This window comes from Astyanax mexicanus, chromosome 24, assembly GCF_023375975.1.
Source record: "Astyanax mexicanus isolate ESR-SI-001 chromosome 24, AstMex3_surface, whole genome shotgun sequence".
In the NCBI taxonomy this organism is placed as follows: Eukaryota; Metazoa; Chordata; class Actinopteri; order Characiformes; family Acestrorhamphidae; genus Astyanax; species Astyanax mexicanus.
In genome coordinates this window covers 23,376,113-23,402,459 of record NC_064431.1, presented here as the reverse complement: position 1 = coordinate 23,402,459, position 26,347 = coordinate 23,376,113, and the positions used below count along the sequence as shown (strand labels likewise).

Below are 26,347 nucleotides of genomic sequence, written 5' to 3'. Positions count from 1 at the left end.
TGGCACCTAGTACACAAAGTAAGGAACTGCTGCTACACTGTAAATAACAAAACTTAAAATATTGAATTGCACCATAAAATATAGCAAACTGACTACTTTAACTAAAATGAAGCTACCTGTTAAAAGTTAGTCTGACTAAATAATCTGTGTTGGCAAAACCCTAGTTCAGGCCAAGCCAACCACTCTGTACAGCTCATTTAGACTCTTTATTTGAACGGGGTCTATGGAGCAATTCTGTCCTCCCACCTCTCACTCACCATCAGGGTGTAATCATTCCCCACAGGCTGCCTTCCCGTGAAATTCATATAGTGTATGAGTTATAATAATTCATGTAGTGTGTGAGGAATAATTAATTACCTGGCTTTAGTGTTGATGTCTGTAAGAGCAAGTTGATGTTGTTTTATGTTGCTCTGTGTGACTGTATGTTGTCAATGAACTGTCACAAATGACACTGCTGTACTAGTTAAAGGCTAGTTCAAGACAAACACTTATTAGTAGCTGGTGGTGGTGGTTGACCAGTTTGGTGAATTTTGGTCACATTGGTTTAATAGCATGAGAAAAAGGTAACCATGCTTGTAAAAAAACAAAACCGTTAAACATTAAATCCTTTAATTTTCCCAAAAATCGACAGTGTGCCTTATAATCCGGTGCGCATTATGTGTGAACTTTACCAGTCAGGTTGTAAGGAGCAATATAATCATTACGCTGAAGTACAGCATTATAAGGGAGCTCCAGTGAAGTTTCTCTAGTGCTAAGGCTGAGTGCAGTGGCATTAGCATTAGCCGTTAACTACAGCACTAGCTCATTAGCATTGTGTAGCACTGTCGGGCGACTTTTACTAACGCTAACCAAGGCTGGCTAGCACTGATAAGCATGGCTAGCTAGCGCTGCTAACGTGCTTTTTTCTGCAAGGATGGCAATTTCTAAAAGCAAATGACTGTAACCTGTCATGATGTGCAATAGAATGGTTATGCCAATGCCTGAAGATGGCTGTACTTTCAATACTTGTTGCTGTTGATAATGCCTGTTATGTTTGGGTATGAACTGTTATGACTTCTGACTTAATTGTACCACCCACTGTAATCATTCAAAAGCAATAAAAAAACATGTCCACCAAACGACATGAACATCAAAAGCTTCTTAATTCAGTGAGTGTGCCATGTGTAATAAATCATGCAGTGCTTCACTTTTATTATTGAATAGAATATTGCATAATTGATCAGCATCCAATACTGCATGCCCAGCAAACACACACACACACAAAAACACACACACATACACATCACCCACACATACACACTCGGTACCGTTTTCTTCAAACACGCTACAATCCCCGACCATTCCCCCACTGGATGGAGGGGGGAATATAGCGGTGTTGAAATGAGATAATTAGAAAAAGAATTAATATTAATGGAAGTTAAGAACTGAATCACAAACCCAATTATAGTATTAGCCAAGCAATTAAGGAAAAAAAAGAGAAAAGAAAGAAGCAGGCGCTGAATACAGTTCACTTTACGGAATTAAAACTGCTTCCTCATGACGTTCACAATAACTTTAATTCCCTTCTGTCTTTACAATAGAGCAAATAAAGCCATTATATGTGGCGTGAACGAAAAAAAAAAAAACCCTCCTACACTCTCATATCATAGTAATGAATGGAAGAGGTAGCAGAGACCAGTGCTCCTTTTCCCTCCTCTTTAAAAAAAAAAGAAAAAAGAAAGAACGCCTGCGACCCTGGAGACAGCGGTGCAGTCTAATGACTGCTTTCAGTTCTGTCCCACTGTGTGTCTGCATGAGGACAATGGACAAATCCCCAGAGCCCCGCCAGCAGGGAAAGTGCAATACATGTAATTAGAGCAAAGAAGCACAAGATGACTGCAGGGAAGAGAAAGAGAGAGAAAGAGAGAGAGAGAGAGAGAGAGAGAGGGGTGAGATTTTGCTGGTTGTGCACTTTTTCTACTCTGTTAGTTGCAGACTGCCACCACCCATCTCCTCCCCGTCTCCCTCTCTCTCTCTTTTTTTCTCTCTCTAGCTGATTCTCTCACACATGCCTTCACATTTACTCTCTCTCACATTCACACACACACAAACACACACTTTAACTCATACACCTACGATGATGAGGCAGAGAACTGTCAAGCATGCACTGCCACTTTCAGACACTAGGGGGGTGTGGAAAAGCACTGCAAAGGATCATTTATTCTCAATAGTAAATACGGAAATGGATACAGACAGAGCCTTCTGTCTGTACTCTGCATTCATTTCCTCCATATTTCTGCTCATTACCTTATGGAAAAAGCTTTTGGACATGATCAGTATGGATTAGTACTGCTGGTAATTGTTGAAGACAGTTTAGCCAAATATTTCATACAAAACACGACCACTGATTTATAGACATGACAAAGAAGAAACTCATAAAAAGAATTTTGGACTGAAACTTTTTTAACGAAACTCGTTCCACCTCCTCCACTATCACCATGTTTGTTGCTGCCAAAAATATTTGGTTTTTGTTTAAACAATGTATCTTTAAGATACATAGCTTACCATTCTTGCCAACATAGACGTGGGCGACATGGTAAAACTATTGTATTACAATATTAAAAAAAGGCATATTGACTAAATAATAGTTACCATAGTATTAAAGCTATTTATAATACTATACATTATAATTAAATAACTAAATAAGCTATAATTATTATAGCTTCATTTATTTTAATATTTTTTTATATTATATCTCTTTTTACACAAGTTAGAATAGGTCCATGGGCTATACAAAACATGTTCATGAAGTGCACATGCTTCTTTGCACAAAATTGCTGTCACATAAATAAAAGAAGTTTCACTCCCTTTCAGAACAAGCCATTTAAGGAGTCTTTAAGGTCACTTTTATGCAAATAAGATGTTGCTGGCCATGACATGTTTATGCTGAGTGTTTGCCACATGTTAGATTTATCTGTTAAATGGCAAAACATGAGAAGCTAGTTCATGCATAACTATGATATTTAAAAGCAATTTTAGGACAGTACGTATAGATCCCTCAGTCAGAAGAAGTCTGCTGGCTAATCCTGCTGTGTAGTATCTGAGGTTCTTAACCAAACTGACCGAAATGGCAGATCTTCAAATGATCTATTTGGTCGGGCTATGGTGGGGGTTGCCGCGTGAGAGGTGGTGTCAGTGTTGTTTTAAGCAAGTTCCCTTATTGTCGCGTCACAATCCAAACAGCTCATAAAATCACAAGATTCCTGACACCAAATTTCTTCAGCTGATTTACAGAAAACAGATTAACAGATTTTTTAGTGCTTGGAGTGTTTACATATGGGGCAGTCGAGACCCAAGCAGGTTTTTTTTTAATACCAACTTGTGTTTCAAACATTGCTGAAAAAGTCCTAGAGGAAACACTGAATATTAAGTGTGAGTGAGGCCAAAATGACTCAAATCTTATTTGAAAAAATTAATTAGATTTTTTTTAAAATCAGATTTAATAAAACCTGATCTGAGTCACATTAAAGCAAAAATCATGCTTGAACCACTTGGTAGTGTGAACACAGCTCTTGTTGTCGGAAAGACTCGACAGAATGACAGCCCATTTTTTTAAAAGCTATCAAAGTTTATGTATCAAGTCCAGTTTATCACTAGCTGCAGCAAACACACTTCTCTACACCTACACCACATTAATTAATCACCTTTAGGTATATGTATAAACCAAACAGGAACTATGCCTGTGTGCTGCCACTTGTCTGCAGATATGTGGATATGCGGCATGAGGATAAATATATCCTCTACATATCTGCTGATATGCAATGCGTGTGGGTGTGATTAGAATATAACTTGCTAATGGGCTACTTTAAATAAGGTCACCGGGAAAGTCTCCACAGTATAAACTTTCCTCCTGTCTAAGCAAAATCTTGGCATATCAGACATGGCCAAGTATGGTCAACATCCTTATTACAGTAAAATTTCATTTAGAAAGGCCTGGTACTCACACCTCCCTCCCACACCTACACCCACAAACACACATACACACATACTCTCATGTACTCAGCACAGGCAGCTGCAGACTGATGCCTGATGCATTAACTCTTTTAAGCTCTTTAACTTGTGATTATGTGCCTATAGTGCTGTATCTTGCTAATATATTCAGAACGAATGAACTTTCAGCTCCTTCAGACAAGTTATATATTACTGTAATTACCATGAGGCTACCTGCTCCCACACTTGCTGATGTCATATGGATATTTGAGGCAGGCTGATAAATGATTAGTCCATTTTTCAGAAAAATAATATGTACACATACCTAATGGAAGTAGATAGCAGAGCCTTTTGACTCTTTTGATGTGATTCCAGTTTTTATTTTTTTTAACTCAATTTAGTTTAGGAGGATGATGCGAGCGCTCCAGCTGGACACTTACACCTACATCAGCGCTGAAGTGCAAATGCGCTAACACTCTAACGCTCTAACACGCCAAGGTGCTAAGGCGCTAATGCTGCAGGTTACATATGGCTTTAGTCAGAGAGCCGGCGTGATCTGATTATGTCTGCCGCACAGAAAAGCCGCTTGAGGTCTAGAACTGTAATCATGCGGCACATTGCTTCGATTATAACTGGATTTTGGCCTTGCGTGGGTGTTTAGCCTTCAGATAGCACCAGTTCCGCTGAAATACAAAGCGTTCTCTCCTGTTCTTGTGCTAGTGATGAGTAAAGACTGCTTATGTTCCACATACTGGTCTTTACTGTGCCCTGGAACACTTTTATTTGCTTATAGAGTCTGGGTTTGTTCGATGGTTGGGGGGTTGGGGGATTGTGTGCGTGAGAGCCTGTGGCTTTAAATACACTGGTGCTACACGCAGAGCATGTTCACCCTGACGGAAAGCGAAAGCTGGGGCTGTTTCCGTTCCGGGGCTCTTTCCATCACTGTCCCATAGTCTCAGTGGATGCAGTGGATGGAGCTCTTGTTGCTGGGAGCGAGGAGGGAGGAGCTGTGCAGACGAGTGGAGGGGGATTGGGGGTGGCAGTCACACAGGTCTGTCAAACGACCTGAAACTAACGCTTTCCTATCACCTCTCAAACCCACAGAGACCTGTGAATCTTTCTCTTACCCTACACTGTCTCTCTTTCTCTCTCTCTTTTTCTCAACTCAGCCTCCTTACTGTCTTTTTTCCCCCCAATAGAGTCACACAGTCAGCAGATATCCAGCAGGAGAGCCACATTTCCACAGTTAAATTCATGCTGTATAGCTTGTAGCTTTCTCTTTTTCTAAAGCAGAGGTTCTCAACCTTTGTGTCCTATTATATTTGGTGATTTTATAGTACAGGGAGAGTCAAAAATCGCAGAAAAATGACATATCCTAATACCCCAGCAAGCAATGGGTGGGGTTATCTCAGGAAGGTCATATCCGCCATCTTGAAGGCCGCCATCTTGTGTATTAAAACAAAAGGCTGTACCTTGTACATTATTTTAAAGACAATTAAAATGTTCTGTCAGAAAATTACCATTTTTTTAAAAACATTCATTACATTCTATAGTTGGGTATCTACGGTAGAGCTAGATCAGGCCCAAAAAACCTTCCCAATCCTACCCAAACCCATGCACCTTCTGTCCCATAAACCATAAACTGCCATTATAAGCCCAAGCCTAATTAAATGAGACTGTTAAAACTGACCTTTTTAACTACAACTCTAAGTTGTTAGAATGAATGAAATCTGCATAAGCATAGGCCTATTAATTAAGAAACCTGTTTATTATAAAATGATTTTTTTTTTTAGATCACAGTGTGATTTGTTACTTTGCTATATTGTGATCTATTACACCATAGCTTTATATACAGTAAAATATTGCATTAAAAAACGTAAGCTTTCTTTACACATAATTTTCTTGAGCCCGACCCAACAGAGCCAGAGGAAAGTGGTGGAAAATCTCATCCTGGCCCGAGTTTGGGTAAGGCTTTGGATCTGGAGTGGGCTCTAACCTAAAGGCCATACACAGGAGCCATACACCACCCCCCACCCAAAGACCAAAACAATAAATCTTTCTAAATTCATATAGAACTCACTAGAATGAGCCTAAAAGCAATTATAACAATAATAGTAATAGTAATAAAAAATATGTCAGATCTGCTCATTGACTGACTCCACTCTAGCTGGATTTTTTTATGCTGTATTTTTTCATGCAGGACGTTATCCCACTACTAAACGCCACTATCCCCATCTGCGGCATCACCATCCTATTCATCCTACAAGCACCCACCGTATTCACCAGAGTGAAAAGCTGTCTGATTTTGGCGCGGCACACCCTGTTCTGGAGCTCATCTCCGAGCTAATGGACTATCTACGTGGGGGTGTGGAGGAACAGTGCAGATTGATTGGGAGCAGGGAGTAAATTATGAATTCACTGCTTTCATTTTGGGAGGGGGCTTTTATTGGAATTCTATTTTGGAGGTAATTGGGGATAAACAAAGTGCAAACAATGATAAATGCGCGTCGCACTGTTTATTAGATTAGTCGATGGAGCCGTGTATTTTCTCTCCCCGCTCTATCCGATTAGGGGGAAGAGAGACGAGTGTGTGCGTGCCTCATACCAGGGAAGCACAATGCTTCATTGCACTGATGAAAAGAAGTAATTACACTCCAAAGGTTAATTGCTAAATTGGACTGCAGTGAACTTCACTACATGAGGCTCTTGCTGGAGGAAGGGGAAAAAAAGATGTCAAGAGTTGGGGGGTCTGTATAGAAGCCCCCGGAATAGAATCTGAAAGGCTGTATGTAACGCTGAGAGTCTGATGAGACTAGTCGATGTTCTGGTTGACAAATTTAAAAAAGACTTGGTTCTCTTAAATTCAATGAAACATTCAGTTCCTGCCCTTGGAGGCATCTGAATTTCTGTTTGAGCTTTTGATGGTTGTTACCCAGCCTGGCTTTGATCTCTGGTTTTGTTTCTTCTTCTGACTTCCCCTAGTTATGTAACTTTATTTGAATGCATTTCTATCGATTGCCTAAGATGACATCACTGTTTTTAAGAGATTCCTTAGGGGTGGGTTCCTTCTGAGATGTAGTGGCTACTGATCTTGGACCACCAGCAGACTAATGCATACTGGTTTGATATACAGTATTTCCCCAATGTGCAATTAAACACAAAAAACCTGTATGAGGACAAATGGGGGTTCATGTAAAATAATATACATTTATTTATCAACTTCTCTTTAACATTTAGAATAAAATATGTAGTTTCTCCTACTGAGACACAAATATCATATATGTTCACATATATGTCCTATATAGGCATGGCTGCCTGTATATTGTCTAATTCTAAATTCAAAAATAACTTAGGACCTACCTAATGGCATAACCGTGGAATAAAATCAAACACAGCATTCCTATATAGTACAACATTAGTGATTTCCTGAGCGTCCATTGGTCAGTTTCACAAAAAATATAGACAGATACCCTAATCCACCAATAACGAAAAAGAGGCAGATGACAGACAAATAAGTCAAATGAGAATCAGTAAGAGAGACATAAGACACATTTCTTAACTGTGGTGTTTTATGATATTTTACAAAGATATTAAAGATACACGGAAAACCCTTCATTTGAAGCACTGGCATGATTATAGACCCCAAAGGGATAATGAAGGAGATATCAAGGTTTCTAATCAGACCCTCTCATGTCTCACAAAAATGGGTCTTCATCAAATCCAAAAATGGATCCAAAAAGCTCTGAAATGGTTTGGCTCCAATGATATTTTACACTTAAACAATATCTTCTGGCTTTAAACCTGGCTTGTGTATGTCGTAGTGATTAAAGCTTTGCTGCATCTGTAACTCAATTAATGTGACTTATCCTCATTACTATGTACTGATGGGTGATGGGCACAGATTTCCTAATGATGACTCTCTCACTGGTTGCTTTATTTGAATGCTTTCAACCATGCTCTCTCCTCACTAAGCTCTGCCTCCACATGTTCATGCGTCTTTTTAAATGAGCTGAGAGGGTGGATACACTCTTTAAGAGTGTAGGCTGGATAGATAGCGTAGGGAAATCAGTCACAGCAGATTTAGCTTTGTTTATTATTATGGTTCCAACCTCACCTGCACATAAAACAATGTTACTTAAATGTGTTTCCCTCTGGCAGCTGGATATTGCATCTTACAGCCCAAGCTGATCCTCAGTTGTAGCACTACCCCCCCTCCTCACTCACTTACTTACTTTCTTCTGACAAATGTCCCAACGAAAACAGGGTCTTAGAAAACATGCTACAAGTAAACACCCACCAAGAGAGGTCTGCTAAACCCAGACATCTTAAATGGCAAAGGTGGGATGAGGTTATCGAAAACATTTCTCCAGCCGATTCCAAACTCCTTTCACGCTCACCAGCTTCATCATTGTGGGTGGTTTGAGCTTTAGTGGTTAATCTGGCCTCTTTGGGTTTGGGTGTGTGTAAGTGTGTGTAAGTGTGTTTGTGTGTGAGGATAGAGACTGCTGTAATCCCTGCGTGTAATCTGAGAGGTACAAATGGGCAGGAGGGAGTAGGTGAGGATGAAGACTGCCCATGGACAGCTCAGCTCAGACTCAGAGGCTGTAGGACAGATAAGACAGAGCTGAGCCTCTACACACTCTACTCTACACACACTTTACACTGTGTTAAGACCAACTCCTTGTTTCTACAATTTCTACCATTATCTATGTCTTCAGCTTCTCTAAGCATATAGGCTCACTTTGTAGTTTATATAACTACAGACTGTAGTTCTTCTGTTTCTCTGCGCACTTTATTATCCTCCTTTCCTTACATGCAATGGTCAAGACCACAATAGAGCAGCTACGCTTTCTGAGCCAATGAAAAAACATGATTTCAACCAACTTTTAGTATACTACACATGTACCAAGGCTTTTTCTACAGTGTGGGTTCATTCAGTTTTTTATTGGCTCCTAGCACCATATATTTGCATATTGGGTGTGGTCGTTCCCTTATTTACCATCTTTGAGTTGTCTGTTGCCCAAAGCTACCTTATCCTAGGCATGTATTAGTTCAACACATGAGTTGATTATCAGGTCTCAGTGTCGTAGGCTGTAAGAGCAAGTTACCATTAATCTGTGTCCCGAGTGATCACAGTAGGTTTGCTTTGGAGCTGCAGTGTTTGTTCTTGCACTGCTGTAATATTATTCTGTCAGTATTTGTGGTTCTGCACAAAGCTGCTAAATATTTTATGAGTATATATATATATATATATATATATATATATATATATATATATATATATATATATATATATGTTTAAGCGCACAATACTTCACAAAAAATAGTTGAGCTAAACTAAAACATTGTTACTAATTTATCATCTTGGTTTGACTCAATTAAGATGAATAAAGTAAAAATTTTATATATTTACAACTTTACTGAGTCAAATCAAAATGATCACTTGACTGAGTTAAGTAGAGCCAATAATAATCAGTGTATTATTTAGGTGTTGCATCATTTTCAGCAGTGCAATGAGTAAGACTGGCATGGTGTTGGTGTGTTAGAGTATGTTGTGTTGGTACGAGTGGATCAGTCACAGCAGGGCTGCTGGAGTTTTTAAACATTGTGTCCACTCCCTGTCCAAAAAAATTGGCAACTTAACTTAACTCAGTCAAGTTATCATTTTGCTTAGACTCAGTTAAATTGTAAATATATAACATTTTAAGTTTATTCAACATATCTGAGTTTTAATTACACAAAAATAGTTTAACTAACTAAACAATATTTTTTCAAGTATTGCAAGCTTAAAGAACTTCGTTTATTTAATGTCTGTATATAAGTTCTGCATATCTAGCATATTTTCATAGACTCGCCAATACTGACAGTACATAACACTATGCTGCAGCATGTCACAGCAGACTAAGATTGAACTCTGCAACACCAAGCCAACAAACTAACAAATAGGAATACAGAACAAAGGTGCTTTGCTCTTACAGCCTACTACACTTAGGCTTGGCAATAAACACTCACATTAGATTAAAGCATGCCTGGGATAAGGTAGCTTTGGGCAACAGACAACACAAAGATGCTAAGTAAGTGAGAGGCCACACCCAATATGCAAATATATGGTGCCAGGAGCCAATGGGAAAGCTGTATGAACCCTGCTGTGGAAAGAGAATTGACCAGTGTATTATACTAAAATTTGGTAGAAATCACATTTTTTCAAGCATTTTTTAATTTACAGTTTGAAGTTCTCTGAACTCATTTTATTGTAAGTTCACACAACTTGATTATATTAGTTCTTCTAACTAAACACAAAATCACACGGAGTGTAGAGTTGTTTGAACTCAAATAAATTAAGTCTGTTTTACATAAAATTGGAGATTTCTAAACAATACTTAACTATTTTGAGTTAGTTGAACATTTGTGGGCACATATAAACATTTAAACTGAGATCTTTGAGTTGAATCAACTTATAATAACTGAGTTTAGTCTGTTGTCATTAGCAGCTTCTTTTCCATTGGCTTCTGTCACAATCTATTTGCATACTGGGTGTGTCCAACAGTTTCTGACAGACACTCACCATCAGTGTGTAGTGATTCACCCGGGGCTACCTTAGGTAAACTTGTAGATCACATATTATGATTAAATTGATTGGTCTCTGTTTTGTAGGCTGTAGAGCAAGTGTCGTTACTCTGTGTTTTCGCTGTGCTCTCAGTACTTTTAATTCTTTACTGGTTTTTTTCATATACTTTTCCATGAGTATTTAAAAAATAGTTGAATGAAACCAGAAATAAGGCTAAATACAAGTTCAGGAAAATATTCATTTTAAATATATATATATGTATATGTATTTGTTAAGTTCATTGTACTTAAAAATTATATTACATGAACTTAAAATTTATTAGGTAATCGGTTACAACAAAAGTTTTGAGTTTAGTCAACTTATTGGGTTTTACAGTGTACCTAGCTGATTCATCATGCAGATGTAAAGTCAGAGAGGCTTATTTGTTGCTCCACAACAGTGAAATATTCCACTCATACCAGCAAAACATAATGTCAAAATGTTATGCTTGATCAATTTAGTTATATCTACAATATATGTGTCCAAATAGAGAAAATAAGTGACTAAATCCTTTACAGGAATCTCAACTCATCCATATGCATCTTAATTCTTAAGAAACCCAAGCGTTTTCACCGTCTAAGCATCAGCAGCAGCAGACTGATGAGTTTCCACTGTTGAACCCCATCACAGATGATTCCTCCATGTCAAGCCTTGACTCTGCTAGAGAGACATGAAGCCTCTCTTTACCTGAGGAGAGCTCTCCACCGCAGACACGGGAGCTCTGTCTGGATGGAGGCTCTCAACAACCTTCACCTGTGATGCCGTGCTTTTATACCTCTCCAGTCTCCTACTACTTCACTGGAATGAGGGTCCACAGGGTCTTCTGTTTCAAAGTGTGTGTCTGAGTCTCTGGCAGGAAGGCCTGAGAGCTAGCAATGCACTCTTTTGGTAATAATTCATAGAAAGTGTATATGAATCCAAGGGTGAAGACAGATATGTTCTCTGCAGGTATAGAGAAATTCAATTTAACACTTTATAAGGCAATTAAGATAATGGTGATGTACGTGTGAGAGACACATTAAAAGATGTGTAATGTTTTGTACAGCACTCTGTCCTGCATTTTAACTCATTTTAAGTCCCTAAATGACATATACTGAACATCCTGAGAGCATCACAGGGACTGTGTGAAACAGCTTATTTTTGAAGTGTGTTTTTGAACTATTGAACAATACAAACACAAGAAATACAAGTAATAAAATTTCTTGTTGTTTGTGACGTGTTACACTGCAATTTTAAATTTAAACCAATCAAGTGACCATGTTATCACAGTAAGAATTAGATTAATAAGCTGCTCATTTAATTAAACTGATTCAGTTATTTTGAATAAATATTAAAAACTAGGCTCTTATGGGTTAAATTTCCTTAATTTCACTTTAGAGTAAGCTGGTGATTCCTGTACTTTCCTGCAAATGTAACATTTCTAACAAACATGGATTAATATAAATTTTAAACAAATATAAACGTAACTATTAAAATAGAATGTAGTGCAAAATCAGAGTTTTCCAACTAGTTTTAATTAAGTTTACACTTTTACCATTTCTCAGTAAACATCTATACTAGTAACATCACGTATAGATGGTAGCCCCCCAAAGCCATAAGTAATGCCAATGGTTCACTAAGCAAGCTAATTTGCATATCAAATTTGGAAAGCCAGAATCGTCTTTAATGTCTGTTACATTTTAAAACCTTTAAGAGAATTAAAGACATCTTAAGACAAACCCAGTCATTTTTTAGCTAAACGAATTTAAGACCTTTTGTAAGAATCTGCAGACCCCTTGGCTAAAAGTGTCTTTCAAAAACTTCTGTCAAATTCTGTCAAAGTAGAGGGGTTCAGCATTTTGCAGTTCAGCATGAAATTATTAATGCAGCTTCTGTTTTACTGATTTCTGTGACTGATTAATAAATGAAGAGTTGCTGTGAAAAATTCTCCATGAAGTTTGGTGACAAAGTCATTGTGAGTATAAAGCTACGCGTGTAAAGATTTTATGAACTTCCTCAAAAGTTTGTAGCTCAACCCACTTGGGAAGAAATTGCAGCTGTGTCTGATGCTGCTCATAATATGTGCATAAGATGCCACTCATAACTGTCACTCACCCTGACAAGCATTTGGGGGAAAGGCCCTCTGGAGTTTTCAGGCACGTTGATTGGTGGAATGACCCAGTCTCTTTTCTGCCGGCGGAGGCCATTGGTGGAGGAGCTTCGCTGGTGTCGCCGTGGGAAAGTGATGACTCTTGGATTGGGGTAGTGGTTGTGGTGAGATCTTGGGTGGAAAGCTGCCTCCCCAACCATCTGTTAAAACAAAATAATAAGTTTTATGACACACATTTTTAGGTTTTATTACAATTTCAAGATCACAACAAAATCAAGATTTTGGGGGTCAAGTTGTTTGATATTGAGATTACATTACATAACATTACATTACATTACATTTGGCAGACGCTTTTGTCCAAAGCGACTTACAATAGTCAAGTACAATGTAAAATAAGTTTAAAGGTAAAACATCTTTGGATAGGGATAAAAGGAGGTCAAAGGGGAATAAAAGGATAGAGGAGTGAAGGAGGGGAAGAAGGAAATGAGGTTAGAAGTAGTTAGTGTGTTAGAGGTGTTAAGAGAGTAAGTGCTCTTTGAAGAGCTCTGTCTTCAGGAGTCTCTTAAAGATAGTGAGAGATTCTCCTGATCTGGTAGTGGAAGGTAGTTTGTTCCACCATTGGGGAACTCTGTATGAGAACAGTCTGGATTGCTTTGTGTGAATGTTTGGCAAAGCGAGGCGACGTTCATTGGAGGAGCGCAGCGGCCGGGAGGTAGCGTAAGCCTTCAGGAGCGAGTGCAGGTAGGAAGGAGCCTGTTCTGTCATCACCTTGTAGGCGATAGTAAGAGCTTTGAATTTGATGCGAGCATCAACTGGTAGCCAATGGAGCTCAATGAGCAGCGGGGTGACATGTGCCCGTTTTGGCTGGTTGAAGACCAGACGTGCTGCTGCGTTCTGGATCATCTGGAGTGGTTTTACTACACAGGCCAGGAGGCCAGTTAGCAGGGCATTGCAGTAGTCGAGGCGTGAGATGACGACCGATTGCACCAGGAGTTGGGTGGCCTGTTGCGTCAAGAACGGTCTAATTTTTCGGATGTTATAGAGCGCAAAGCGGCAGGACCGAGCAACTGAGGCCACATGGTGCGTGAAGGAGAGTTGGTCATCAACCAGAACACCCAGGTTCCTAGCAACCTTTGTCGGTGAGAGAGAGAGAGAGAGAGTCGATACTTATAGAGAAGTTGTGTTGAAAAGATGAATCTTTAAGAGGTCAAAGTGTTTGATACTGAGGTAAAGATTCAAGAGATTGGTAGTGTTTGATACTGAGGTCAAAATTCAAGGGGTTAGGGTTTTTGATATTGATGTCAAGATTCAGGGCAAAAAAAAGATTCAATGAGCCAAAATGTTTAATACTGAGGTCAAGATTCAAGGGGGCAAGGTGTTTAAAACTGAGGTCAAGATTCAAGGGGGCAAGTTGTTTAATATTGAGGTCAAGATTTAAGGGGGAAAGGTGTTTAATATTGAGGTCAAGATTTAAGGGGGCAAGGTGTTTAATATTAAGGTCAAGATTCAAGGGGCCAAGGTATTTAATATTGAGGTCAAGATTCAAGAGGCCAAAGCATTTAATACTGAGGTCAAGACTTAAGGGGCCAAGGTGTTTAATACTGAGGTCAAAATTAAGGGGCCAAGGTGTTCGATACTGAGGTCAAGATTCAAGGAGACATGGTGTTTAATACTGAGGTCAAGATTTAATGGGTTAGGGTGTTTGATATTGATGTCAAGATTTAAAGGGCCAAGGTGTTTAACGCTGAGGTCAAGATTCAATGGGCCAAGGTGTTTGATACTGAGGTCAAGATTCAAAGGGCCATGGTGTTTAATACTGAGGTCAAGATTCTGAGGTGTTCAGTACTGAGGTCAAAATTGAAGGGGACAAGGTGTTTAATACTGAGGTCAAGATTTAACGGGGCAAGGTGTTTAATACTGAGGTAAAGATTTAAGGGGCAAGGTGTTTAACACTGAGTTGAAGATTTAAGGTATCAAGTTAAAGATTTAAGGTATTAAGTTATTTGATGCCAAGATTCAAACGATAACGGTGTTTGATACTGAGGTCAAGATTCAAAAGGCCAAGGTGTTTGAGAATGAGATCAAGATTCATGGAAGAAAGGTGTTTGACACTATAGTGCAGTTTTAAGGGGTAAAGAGGGTTGTTACTGAGATCAATCTTTAAGAGGCCAAAGTGTTTGATACTGACATCAAGATTCAAGAGGTCAAGTTGTTCCATACTAAAGTCAAGATTCAAGAGAATAAATTGTTCAGAGGTCAGGATTCAAGAGGCCAACAAATTTGCTACACTGGAGATGCACTCACACAACTGCATGGTGTATTTCTATATTTGTAAAAAAAAAAGCAAAGCTGGTATTTTAAAACTGTAATATCTACAGATTGGTGATACAGTAACACTAGAGGCAACCAGCACTCGTAACTAACTTTGAAAGTGTGAAGTGTGACTAAATTGGCAAAAGAATCACCTACCATAACACTAGAGGCAACCAGCACTGGGAACTAACTTTGAGAGTGTGAAGTGTGACTAAATTGTCAAAAGAATCACATACCAAACTGATATCTCCATCGGATGAAACATGAAGCCCAAAACATACACACACGTTTCCTTCCATAACCATCACATGCTCAGTCTTGTCATTTTTAACCACGCTTGTCAGGGTCAAGGCTACAAAACAATCCTCGCTCGGCACGAGAACACCTGAGTCCAGGAGAGGGATTATTAAGGCCGCTGTGGGGTTTCCACTGAAAGGACCAATCACCGTGACAAATCACAGCCAAGCTTGTGCTAGCCAGCTGACATGACAGAGCAGTTCAACACTGACGTATGCTATGACATTTCCCACGAGTGCATGGCCATGTACCAAACAGGAGCAGACTGATAAAATGCCACCTCATTAACAGTGACAGGAAAACAGTGCAGCTGGTGTTGACCCTGACGTGATTCAAAGGCCAAGGACGAGGCTTAGACGACCAATCGAGCAAGCTGAGGCTTCACTGACTTGTTTCTGCCGCATAACTTTCAGCATATCGCAAAAAAATTCTAATAAAATTTTGATCTGGATGATTTGACGCTGCAACTGGTGGTTGACAACTGAAAGATAAACAGAAGATGTAAAAATGTAGGAAAGAATTAAGATTTCTTTCAGTCACTGATATCAAGTATTCTCTAATATGTGTTCTAGATGTGTAGATTTCTAAAAGTCTACTGGTATTTCCCTATTGGGAACTATTTACTAATACTGTCTAGTTTTTTACTATTTAGTATGTAGGGCAGATTTTAAGCGCTGATAAAATCTATTCTGCTTCTCCTCAGCTCATCAGCAAGTTAACAGCTTCACAGAAAAACCTAAATGCTTCACAGAGTATTTTGGTTTGTATAACACATAATCCTTATGTGTTCCTTCATTGTCTGGATGACTGTAGTACCAATATGAAGAAAATGATAAGTATATCAGCAGCAGTGTATTACTGCCAATGAAAAATAAGCATAAATAAATATATTGAAAAACAATGGATTTGATGTTCCGGCACATTTAGTGACCCCAAAGTATAAAGAAGAAGAGGTTTCTTCTTAAGAACAGTTGGTGTAAAAGGCCCATTACATTTAATATATTTAGATATCATCCAATCATCATGACCTTGTATCACATATCATCACATCATTACAAAAGAAGAAAGCTTTAATGTATATTATAATAATGACCTTTTAAGCTATTCTGGATCATTACTTTCAGTTCATTTGGTATGAAATGTTCATACTATGTGAAGAACAGTGAGATTTTCAAATGGGGTGTAAAAGTACTAACAATAAAAAAATGGATGTAGTTATGACCTGACACCAAATTGGTCATGTATGGTTCTGTATTATATGCCTTGTCGTGATCTACATAGACACAGCATTCTAAATTAAGGGTCTCTACTGATAGGAAAAGTCAGATCAAGTAAAATTCTAGTGCATCTAAATTTTTTTTTGAATATTATTGAAAAGTTACTTTATTTTAGTAATTCAGTTCAAAACAGGAAACATATTATATAGATGTATTACACACAGAGTGATCTATTTTAAGTGTTTTTTTTATTGATTATTGATGATTATGGCTTACAAACAATGAAAATTTTGAAAATTAGAATATTATATAAGACAAGATTTTCCGGGAAAACACTGCACTGACTTTGGACTTGATAAAACAGAGTAGATCAACACCAGCAGATGTCATGCCCTTATACATCAGTCAGGTTGTAAGGTCCGATGAAGTCCAGCATTATAAATGAGTTTCATTGAAGTTTCTCCAGCACCGAGGCTGGAGCAGTATTAGCATTAGCCGCTAACCACACTAAGCTAGCTTCTAGGTGACAGTGCTCTGGTTCCTCAGTGTAACGCTGTCGGCCGGCATGTACTAGCGCTAGGCGCTGCTAACTGCGGCTAGCGTTGTTTTAAATAAACAAAAGCGATTTACTTACGTAAATAAACAGTTTTCAGGAGAGAAATCTGAACAGATTACTGTGCGACACCCTTGTTCCTTACTATTGTCACTTAAAATGCGCCTTATAATCTTGTGAAAATAGACCAGAAAATAGAAGTTCCTTGACAGTGCGCCTTAAAATACAGTGTGCCTTACAAACCGTCAAATACGATATTGTTACAATGAAGAACATCTAGATGTAATATCTTTCTGAGAATCCAACCCTATTTATACAGAATTAATCAAATGAATCAAAGACACATATGGTTCCAGACACCTGAGAAGTCTACAATGGGCTGTTTTACCTATAAAAACAACAAAAAACAAAATAAGCATTCTATCCACATCTCAATCCCTCTCTCCATCTCTCTTTCTCTTTATCTCTATTCCTCACTGTCAACTCAAGTATCAGCAGCCAGGTCAGCCTATCAATGGCAGAAAAATCAGGTTTGTCAGCAGGACAGCCTGGCAAGACATAAGCCAAAGCCTGAGCAAATGTATTGTATTTTCCCACTCCTGTCTTTTATTTTAATTCTTCATGGTGAGCCGGATTTGAGTGCAGGGGCTGGGGGCAGGCTCAGGGGATGGAAGGCTGGATGATTGCAGCAGAGGGAGGGCGGGAGAGAACGAAGGATGATGGAGGAGGAGGGCAGATGTGAAGCGCTGATAAAATCTCTTCCGCTTCACCTCGGCTCATCAACAACATTTGCTGGTATCTGCTGTTGAGAGACTGAGAGAGGAAGACCGGGAGAGAGTTAGAGAGAGAGATAGAGAGAGGGGAAGAAAGAGAGAGAGAGAGTAGGAGGGAGGATGAGGGAGGAAAGGAGGAAGAGGGGGTTGTGTCACAGTGCAGAGGAAGAGAGATGGGCTGCAGGCAAGCTTTTCATGGGTGGCAGGTGGAATAATTGTGTGAAAGGGGTGAAATGGAAAGAAAGCAGTGGAGAGAAAGAGAGGGAGAGAGACAGAGAGAGAGAGAGAAGAACGATGGAGCTGAGAGAAAAAGACAGCCGGAGATCAAGCTGACTGGTGAGGGTGAGATATTACTCTTGACATCATGCACTGGCACACAGGTAGAAGGCTAAGTTCAGACCTTGACGAAGATTGATTCCAAGAAAAGTTGTTAGCCTGTTTGCTTTTAAGACTGTTTGCTTTGAAAAGGCAACGTTTTTACCAAGGAAACAAGTAGTGTGTCTGCGGTGCATTTAGACAAAAACAGTGTTTCTTACATTTGAAATACTTGACATGGCTTTTATTTGATTGCAGACAGTGTGGAACTCAAGATATTGCTGGAAGATCTGCTCAACTTTATTCCTTTTAGTGATAAAATCCATTACTGCATTTCAGGCCTTCAAGACATTCCAAAAACATTGGGATATTGGCAATTCAGGAGTAGTAATAAAAAACAAAAACAATTATGTGATTTCAAACAGGTGATGTCAACAGGGGATTTATAACAATTTCATGATGATAATTATCTAGTGCAAAAGCAGTTCCACAAGACAATGTAAAACCACATGCTGCACACATTATTACAAAGACATGTCTGTAAATTAAGAGGTCTCTATCTGCAGTCTTGACCTGTTCCAATAGAAAATGTGCTGAGAATTATGAAATGAAAAATGCACTAATCATGATTTCATATTGTTGAAGACTTTAAGAAGGATTTGCATATAGAATGGTACAAAATAACACCTGAAAACAATTTAATCACTTTGGCAACATTACAAATGCTACATAAATAAAGCTGAAGCTGAGCAAACAAAACGAAAATATCTCATATTCTTACTGTCTGCAATCAAATAAAAATCAAAGTGAATGTTACAAACACATTTTTTTTTTTTTATTTGGTAGTACGTATATATGTAATCACGACTGCATGCACATGGAATCGGGTCTCTGCTGTGCCTGGCCGCTGGTTTGACCTTCCTGAGAGGCCATGGTCCACTCTGCAGGAGTGTCACAGTGATGCTCCAGCGCTCCGCTGTGTGTACACAGCCATGCTGCCCCGGCCCAATGTGTTCCAACACTGATAAAACTCTTATCTCTCTCTACCCAGATCTGTTCATTAACACTGAGCATTTGTCCTTTCTCTCTCTCTCTCTCTCTCTCTCTCTCTCACTTACTCTCCCACTCTCCATCGCTTCCTCCCCACAGCAGATAGCGGCAGCCGCAGCAGCCTCAGCCTCGGCTGACAAACAGGGACAACTCCGATAATAGGCCGTGCTCATCCAATCACAGCTCGCGCCCTGGCTCTTTCCATCGCATTCCTGCGAGCGCCTTTGCCAAAAGGGCCGAGGCGGGCTTCAGAGCGGGCTAATGCATCATATCATGGCAAAGCCAGCACGAGACGGCACTTACAACAGCATGCCTAATGAAAAGACTTATTCTGTTGGCAGGCCAACAAACGCCGCCGTGATTACAAAGGAGGGCGCGAAAAAATAAACCAGAACAGGCCCGTTGTGCTGTGGGACGCTACAGCTGACAGGGAGGATATGTGTGTATGTGTGTGTGTGTGTGTTTGTGGGAGGACACACTCACACACACACACATTTAGGAGTCAGTGAGTGTGAAATGGCTGCCTGGATTGCCCCGAGCTCCCCCTAGCTCCAGTGCTCCAGAAGCACCAGCCCAGCCAGCTGGCTACCCCCTCCTCTACCCAGCCAAGGAGAGGCCCGTCTGGGCATCAGTCAGCCCGCAGCCCTGCCGCACACATCTGGAGCTTATTGTTCCACCGGGCGAAATTATTCCACATGCAACACCATCAGGAGCTTTCCTATTACACACCAGTGGAGCCTGTGCATTCCCTCTCAGCCTGGTGTGTAGGACCTCAAGTGATAGCAACCCTTTCAAGCACAACTCATATAAATATTAAAAAATAATATTTTTAATAATGGTAATATTTTAAAAAATGGTTCAAAATTTCAATTTCAAGTATTCAATGTCTGGCAGTTAATTATAGATAAAGGCTTAAAGAAATTAGTCAGTATTTTGAATTTATTAAAGTGAGTTTTAGAAGAACATCAAACCACATGCCTAAAATCTAACAACAGTATTATTTCCTTTATGTGGCCAAAACAGCTCTGATCCATCAAAACATGGAATCCATGTGACCAGGTGAGAAGGTGAAGGTGTGCTGTGGTATCTGGAACCCTTCATATGTTACAGAAGAAGTTGTGAGGTGGGTGGAGCCTCCATGAGCTTGAGTGAATCTTGGGCATCCATGACTCTGACGCTGGTTCACTAATTATTCTCTCTTAGACACTGAAGGAAACTGACCATCGCACACTGAGAATACTCCGCCCCAAACGACCTGCAAGATTTCCAGGAATCATATTCATGTCTCAAATTGTAACTCGTCTTTTTTTTTCTTCAACATCATCAACTTCATCAAGAACTGACTGTTTACTCGCTGCCTAATAAACATATCCACCCTTGACCCAAGGAGCCACTGGGACAAGATAATCAATGGTATTTTAATCTTATGTTTTATGAGCTTATGATTAAAATATTTGTGGGAACACCTTTTAACATTCTAATCATGCAATAACGCATTCGGCTGATGCTGACACAGATGTGCAAATGCTTTCCTGTAGAAGTATAATGCCATTAGATTATGACTCTGAAGAAGATGAACAAGATTAACCTATTGGAACCACGCCTAATGCCAGGTGAATAGATAGCTAGATAGGTATTAAGCCCCCCAGCATTAATCTGTGGAGAAGTGAAATAACTGTGTTCTCTGGAATGATGGTTGGTGCTCCATTCAATACTTTTGGGATTGAAGTCATCATCCAACATGCTGAACAACATCCATCTATTGTTACTGAATGCAATCAATGCTCCAAAATCTAGTAGAAAGTCTTCCTGGGACAGTGAAGCATAGAATGAGCAGGTGTCCCAATACTTTTCCCTAACAGTGGGTTTTGGAATTATTAAAACTAATTTTGCACTATTACAATGCATAAGAAGCACATTTTGTTATTGTAATTGAGATTACAGTACTAAGAGTGTGAATAACCTTTATTCAACATTATCAAGTAAAGGCTTCAGACCTTCAGGGGGTCTCTCTATTACAAACACGGTTCTCTGAAAAAGAACCAAAACAGGTTCTGGATTAAGATGTCATCACTCAGTGCACCCCATGAAGCATCTCTATTTTTTATTACTGTATTTAAAAAAAGCACAGGCAGATTACTTGATTATCATTAATATAATCAACAACGGCAGGCCTTATCCTTCACCACCACTCATGCTAATTCTGCTGACAATTAATGCAAATAAGTTGCCACCAATCAGCATGATGTCATTTTCATAATGCTAATTGGGTGCTATCCACATTGATTCATCATTAGCATTACAGCATGAATCATTCCTTGTAATTACATCTGAGGCACACGGTCCTTCACTGGACACAATAAATGTATCAATAAGATTATAACTGACCCCTATCATGAATTATAAATGGTATCAAGTAAGCACTATGCTAATTGAGCTACATTATGCTAACTGCTCCCCACTGTTTTCCAGTCATGTTTAGCTACGTTAGCATTCCTTGACGGAAACCCCAAGAGTTTAGAAACACTCAGAGCGATTCTCAGGGGTATTGTACAGTAGATTGATGAGACGGGGATCAGAGGAACCTGGGGCTTGAGTGTGTGATCCATTTCACTGCTCGTTCAGAGAGAACACGTCCACCAATGGCCAGTGAACACAATGCAGCACTTCAGTCCCACACAGTGCTCTTGTTCCACACTGCCTTAGGTCATCTTTCAGCCCATAAGCCTCAGGCCTGTTCCAGCCAGCATGAAGAATCTGGGGTGGTTCTTTGCTGCCAGAGTGATGAAACTAATCCAGAACACAAGGCCAAATGTGGAGAGTTAATAATAAAAGCAATACAATTTAAAAACTAAACCAAATTAGCTAGAGCAATACAGCCTGTGGTATCAACATTGTAATCTGTTATTGATTTGGTTCCACATGCTAAAACACAATATAACATTTTACTTATATCAACAATTATTGGGTATTTATTTGTGTGGGGCATGGAAACTTTTGATTATTCTATTTTTCCATTTGCATTAGTTCCTGGACCTGTGGGTGGTCTGCCTAAACGGAATAGGGATGTGCCATATTGTATTGTATGAGCTACAATATGCAGTAGATACAGTCAAAATTTCTTGTTTTTGTTTCTTTTATTTTGTCAATTTCTATCAATGACTGCATATAAGCATGGATGCAGTATTTCCATCTCTTTGAAACCAAACCAAATCTCTTTGAAATGAAACCAAAAATGGCGGACATATTGAACGTAGAATTTGCAAACAGAATTTGTGCAGTAGAGACAAGAAGCAGAGCCAGACTTGCCTACTTATTTGGTATTCCTACCTCTCCCCATGAGAGCAAGCATCTCAGACTGCTTTCATTAAGTTAACAGCGAAGCCTAAGGGTGCCTTCACACCTACTTTGTTTGGCCTGGACTTTCAAAATGTTTAGTTTTAGTTTTTAGTCCGAAATAAAAGGGACCAAATATAGCCGGAACAAATCAAAACATGCTAAAGGTCCAGAAGTTTACATTACAGTACCAGAGCTCAGCTATGTTTGCCTCCAATCAATACTCACTGGACATATTTTTCCACAGTCCAGACCAGAAAATAAATGTGACCAAAGCACTGACCAAGAACAAGTATGATTACTACTAGAAAGCCAGTACTACATCAATGTTAACTGGCTGACTTTGTTAACATCAGACTTTGTAATTTTTTTTTTGTAACACATGACAACCAAGGCTGTCAATCACTTCAATCCTAAACCACCTATATCAGGGGTCTCAAAGTAGCGGCCCGCGGGCCGTTTCATACGGCCCCTCACGGGTTAACAAAATAAACATACATCTGGCCCGCAATTCAATTTAATTATTTATGCTTTATTATGTTCGTTTTCATATTTTATCTTAACTTGTATTTTGGTGTGTGTGTGTGTTTTTTTTTTTTTTTTTTTGCTTACGCTGCGTTGCCTGCTTTAATAGTCTTCAGTAGCCTTCAACAGTCTAACCTTGCTGCTGTGGTGTGTTCACTAAACTCCGTAGTTATAAACATCCTAAGGTTAGCAGCGCGCTAACTGACCTGTTTATAATGTAATCCGAGCAGTGACTCCGTGACGCTGCTCTAAACTGCTGCTGTTAGCTGCTTGGGCTGAAAGATGAACTGTAGAGAGCTGTATTATCCGGTTAGTGGGGTTATTTTATTTCATACACAGAAGAACTTACAAATTTTTAAAAACGCTCCAGACTGGCTCAGCTGAGCCCTGTAGCCCGTGGCTGGGCTGCAGCTCTGACTAAGCAAAGACTGCGGGCTTGTGGTGCTGCAGCTGCAGCTCCGACTAGTGGTTGGATGAGGAACTGCTAAATCTGAGGAAATGCTAAATCTGTCACAGCTCACAATTTTTGATTTTATATTTATTAAGCCTTATTTCAAAGTTAATATAACTTATAAATTAAAAGGATTTATGTTAATAGAGCAACAAGCAACCATTTTTCCATGCAACTGTAATATTTGATTGAATAAATAGTATATTGAGAGTTATTTAACATTAAGGAGTAATTACATTCATTTTGTATTACATCTGGTTACATTTTCTTATATTTATAAGTTACATCTGGCCCTCAGAGGACAGCCAATATGCCAATGTGGCCCTCGGCAAAAATGAGTTTGAGACCCCTGACCTATATAATGCAGCAGAATAAGGTTTTAAGACTTCTAAGGACAGATGCTAGAAATAAGACACTGTAGATGGAAAGATAAACGAGATAAAATATGGGCTGTTTTGTCATATGAAAAACATACAGAAATATGGGGAGCTTAAACTACAACCAGCCAGCAGGGGAACTAGTTTTGTTTTAGCTTCACTCTTGAGAGATGTGGCACTGTCAATATGTATATACCATCTAGGTTTCACATCTGCAGTAGATTATCTTTAGTCTTTAGGCTACTACAGGCCTACAGGTAATCTAAGGCCACCCCAGTAAAAATACAGAGCTATTTACATTAGGAAAATGCATTTTGGTTTTGGCAGTGGCCTCTGGAATTACTGTTAAAAATAATTCATAATGGACAACAGTGTAGCACTGCAAAACATGCTGTCCAGCAGCAGTTGTCACACTGTACTCTCTGCTGCAGTCCACTGCGGCTCATATTTAGTGAATTGACTGGTAATCAAATTGTCCACTATACAGCAGTGGCTGCTGTCCAAAATGGGGCAGTACAGAGTGAACGGTGGGCAGTTTCAGGCACTCCTTTGTCTATAAAAGCACTATGCTCACGATGTCTAGGCCAGTAGAGAGTGAACTCGAATGCAACCAGTGCAGAGGGAACAGAAGCCGCAGATGAATATTTTTGGACCCCAAACTGAGCGCTGTGTAAGCAGACTTAATAAAACATGCTGGAGGTCCGAAGGGGGAAGAAATGTCTGCTCTGCTACCGCTTCACCTACTCAACTGAGAGCAAAGTCTTGTCGGCTTTGTAGCAACACATGCTGCAGACCAGGCAACCCTGACTTCAGACCAGAAACCGTGACATGAACGCACTAAAGCGTGCAAACCGATGCTGAATAATTTCGTAATGTACCAATGTTTGGTTGCGGTGGTAGCACACAGTGCTCGAAAGGGACATGCTCGTTGATGCAAGTTGTATAGAGGACAAAAGTTAAGAATTGGAACACTTGTGTTACCTATTTTTGTTTGGACTTTATGTCATTATTTTGTAGTAATAATTGCGATAAACAATATTACTGTTAATTTAAGATCCTTTTAATCCTTTTAGTCCACTTATCTGATGATAATATAATAATAGCATAATAATGCATTTACACAATGTACTCTTCATTCATTGCTTTTTGGTTTTTATAAGGTTTGGACACACCTTATATTCAGTAAAAAAAAACAAAAACTAAAGTTATCCAAACTATGAAGAGAAACATATAGAATTATTTAGAAAAACAAAAAGCTTCATAAGGCATCTGTACTAAATTTGTCAAGAGATAATTACTTGAATTTTTTTTTGAGAGCATCAGTTGTAAAGTTGTGAAGAGGTAGAGTTGGTCTACAGTGAATATCTCTATCTGAGTAATCCTATCTAATCCATGTTATGGTAAGAACTACTCAACTAAGTAAAGAAATACATATTTTTCAGTCAATCTGGTACTTTTCAAGAACTTGGAAAATATTCTAAAATGTGGCCGCAAAGACTATCAAAAACATCATGATGAAACTGGCTCTCATCAGGACCGCTTTAGGAAAGGAAGAGCAAGAGTTACCTCTGTTGGACAGGATAAGTTACAAGCATCATAAACTGCAAGTTAACAGAGTATTATGTTTTGTTTAACACTTTTAACATACTACATGATTCCTTATGTGTTTCTTTATAGACTTCGGTCTTAATCTTTTTAACAATTTAAAGAAAAACTCTGAATAAAAAGGCGTTTTCAAACCTCTTGGCTTGTACTGTACTTTTGATACAGTCTATTTTAAGCAGTATATCTCTTCCAAACATAAGGCTATTTACAGTTATATGTGCTATGGTAATAGCCTCCAATCTTCTACAAGGTTTGTGAGCATTTGATTGAAGTCAGCCACAAAAGCATCAGTACGGTCAGGTTTTGTAACTAGGAAATTAGTTCTGGCATACAAACACCACTCTGATTCACGCCAGGGGGTACTGGACAGAGCTCTCTACTGCCTCACAGCCCAAAACAGCTCAAATACACCCAATGCACTGTGAATTTATAGCCCTCCAGCCAATAATTAGCACTGGGAAGGGTGACCTCTGGCTTTTTTGCAGCTGTTTAAAAGCAGAGCAATCTAATGTATCGGCAACGCTGTGGACACTTTTGGACATTCAGCCGATGCTGCAGTTTTTTAATTTGAGCCTAATTTGCTACAAGCATTATGCCATTATACATAAAGTATGAAGGAGTAGGAAAACTCTCTAAATAGTATATAGGTGCTATTATAGTCACGGCTATAATGACATAATGGGATATAATAATGATTCCACCCGCTGTAATGCCATGTCTTAATGGACCTGAACAGAAAAACACAACAGCCTCAACCTCAACTGAACTGAACTGTATGAGGGAGAATTTAAAGGGGCAGGGATTTAGAGATGCAGTACAAACTGCAAATATATAAATATTATCAGTCAAAAGTTTGGACACATCTTAAAT

The 26,347-nt window shown here is 39.2% G+C and overlaps 1 protein-coding gene across 2 annotated transcripts in view; it reads right to left on the bottom strand.

Annotated features, from left to right (window-relative positions):
• Window positions 1–26,347, bottom strand: part of cdh4 (cadherin 4, type 1, R-cadherin (retinal)) — a 317,295-nt gene that overhangs the window by 105,205 nt on the left and 185,743 nt on the right. For both annotated transcript variants that reach the window (XM_049471659.1, XM_049471660.1), the window contains one exon: window positions 12,671–12,865. In XM_049471659.1, the coding sequence (XP_049327616.1) occupies window positions 12,671–12,865 (195 nt within the window). The remainder of the gene's footprint in view (window positions 1–12,670; window positions 12,866–26,347) is intronic.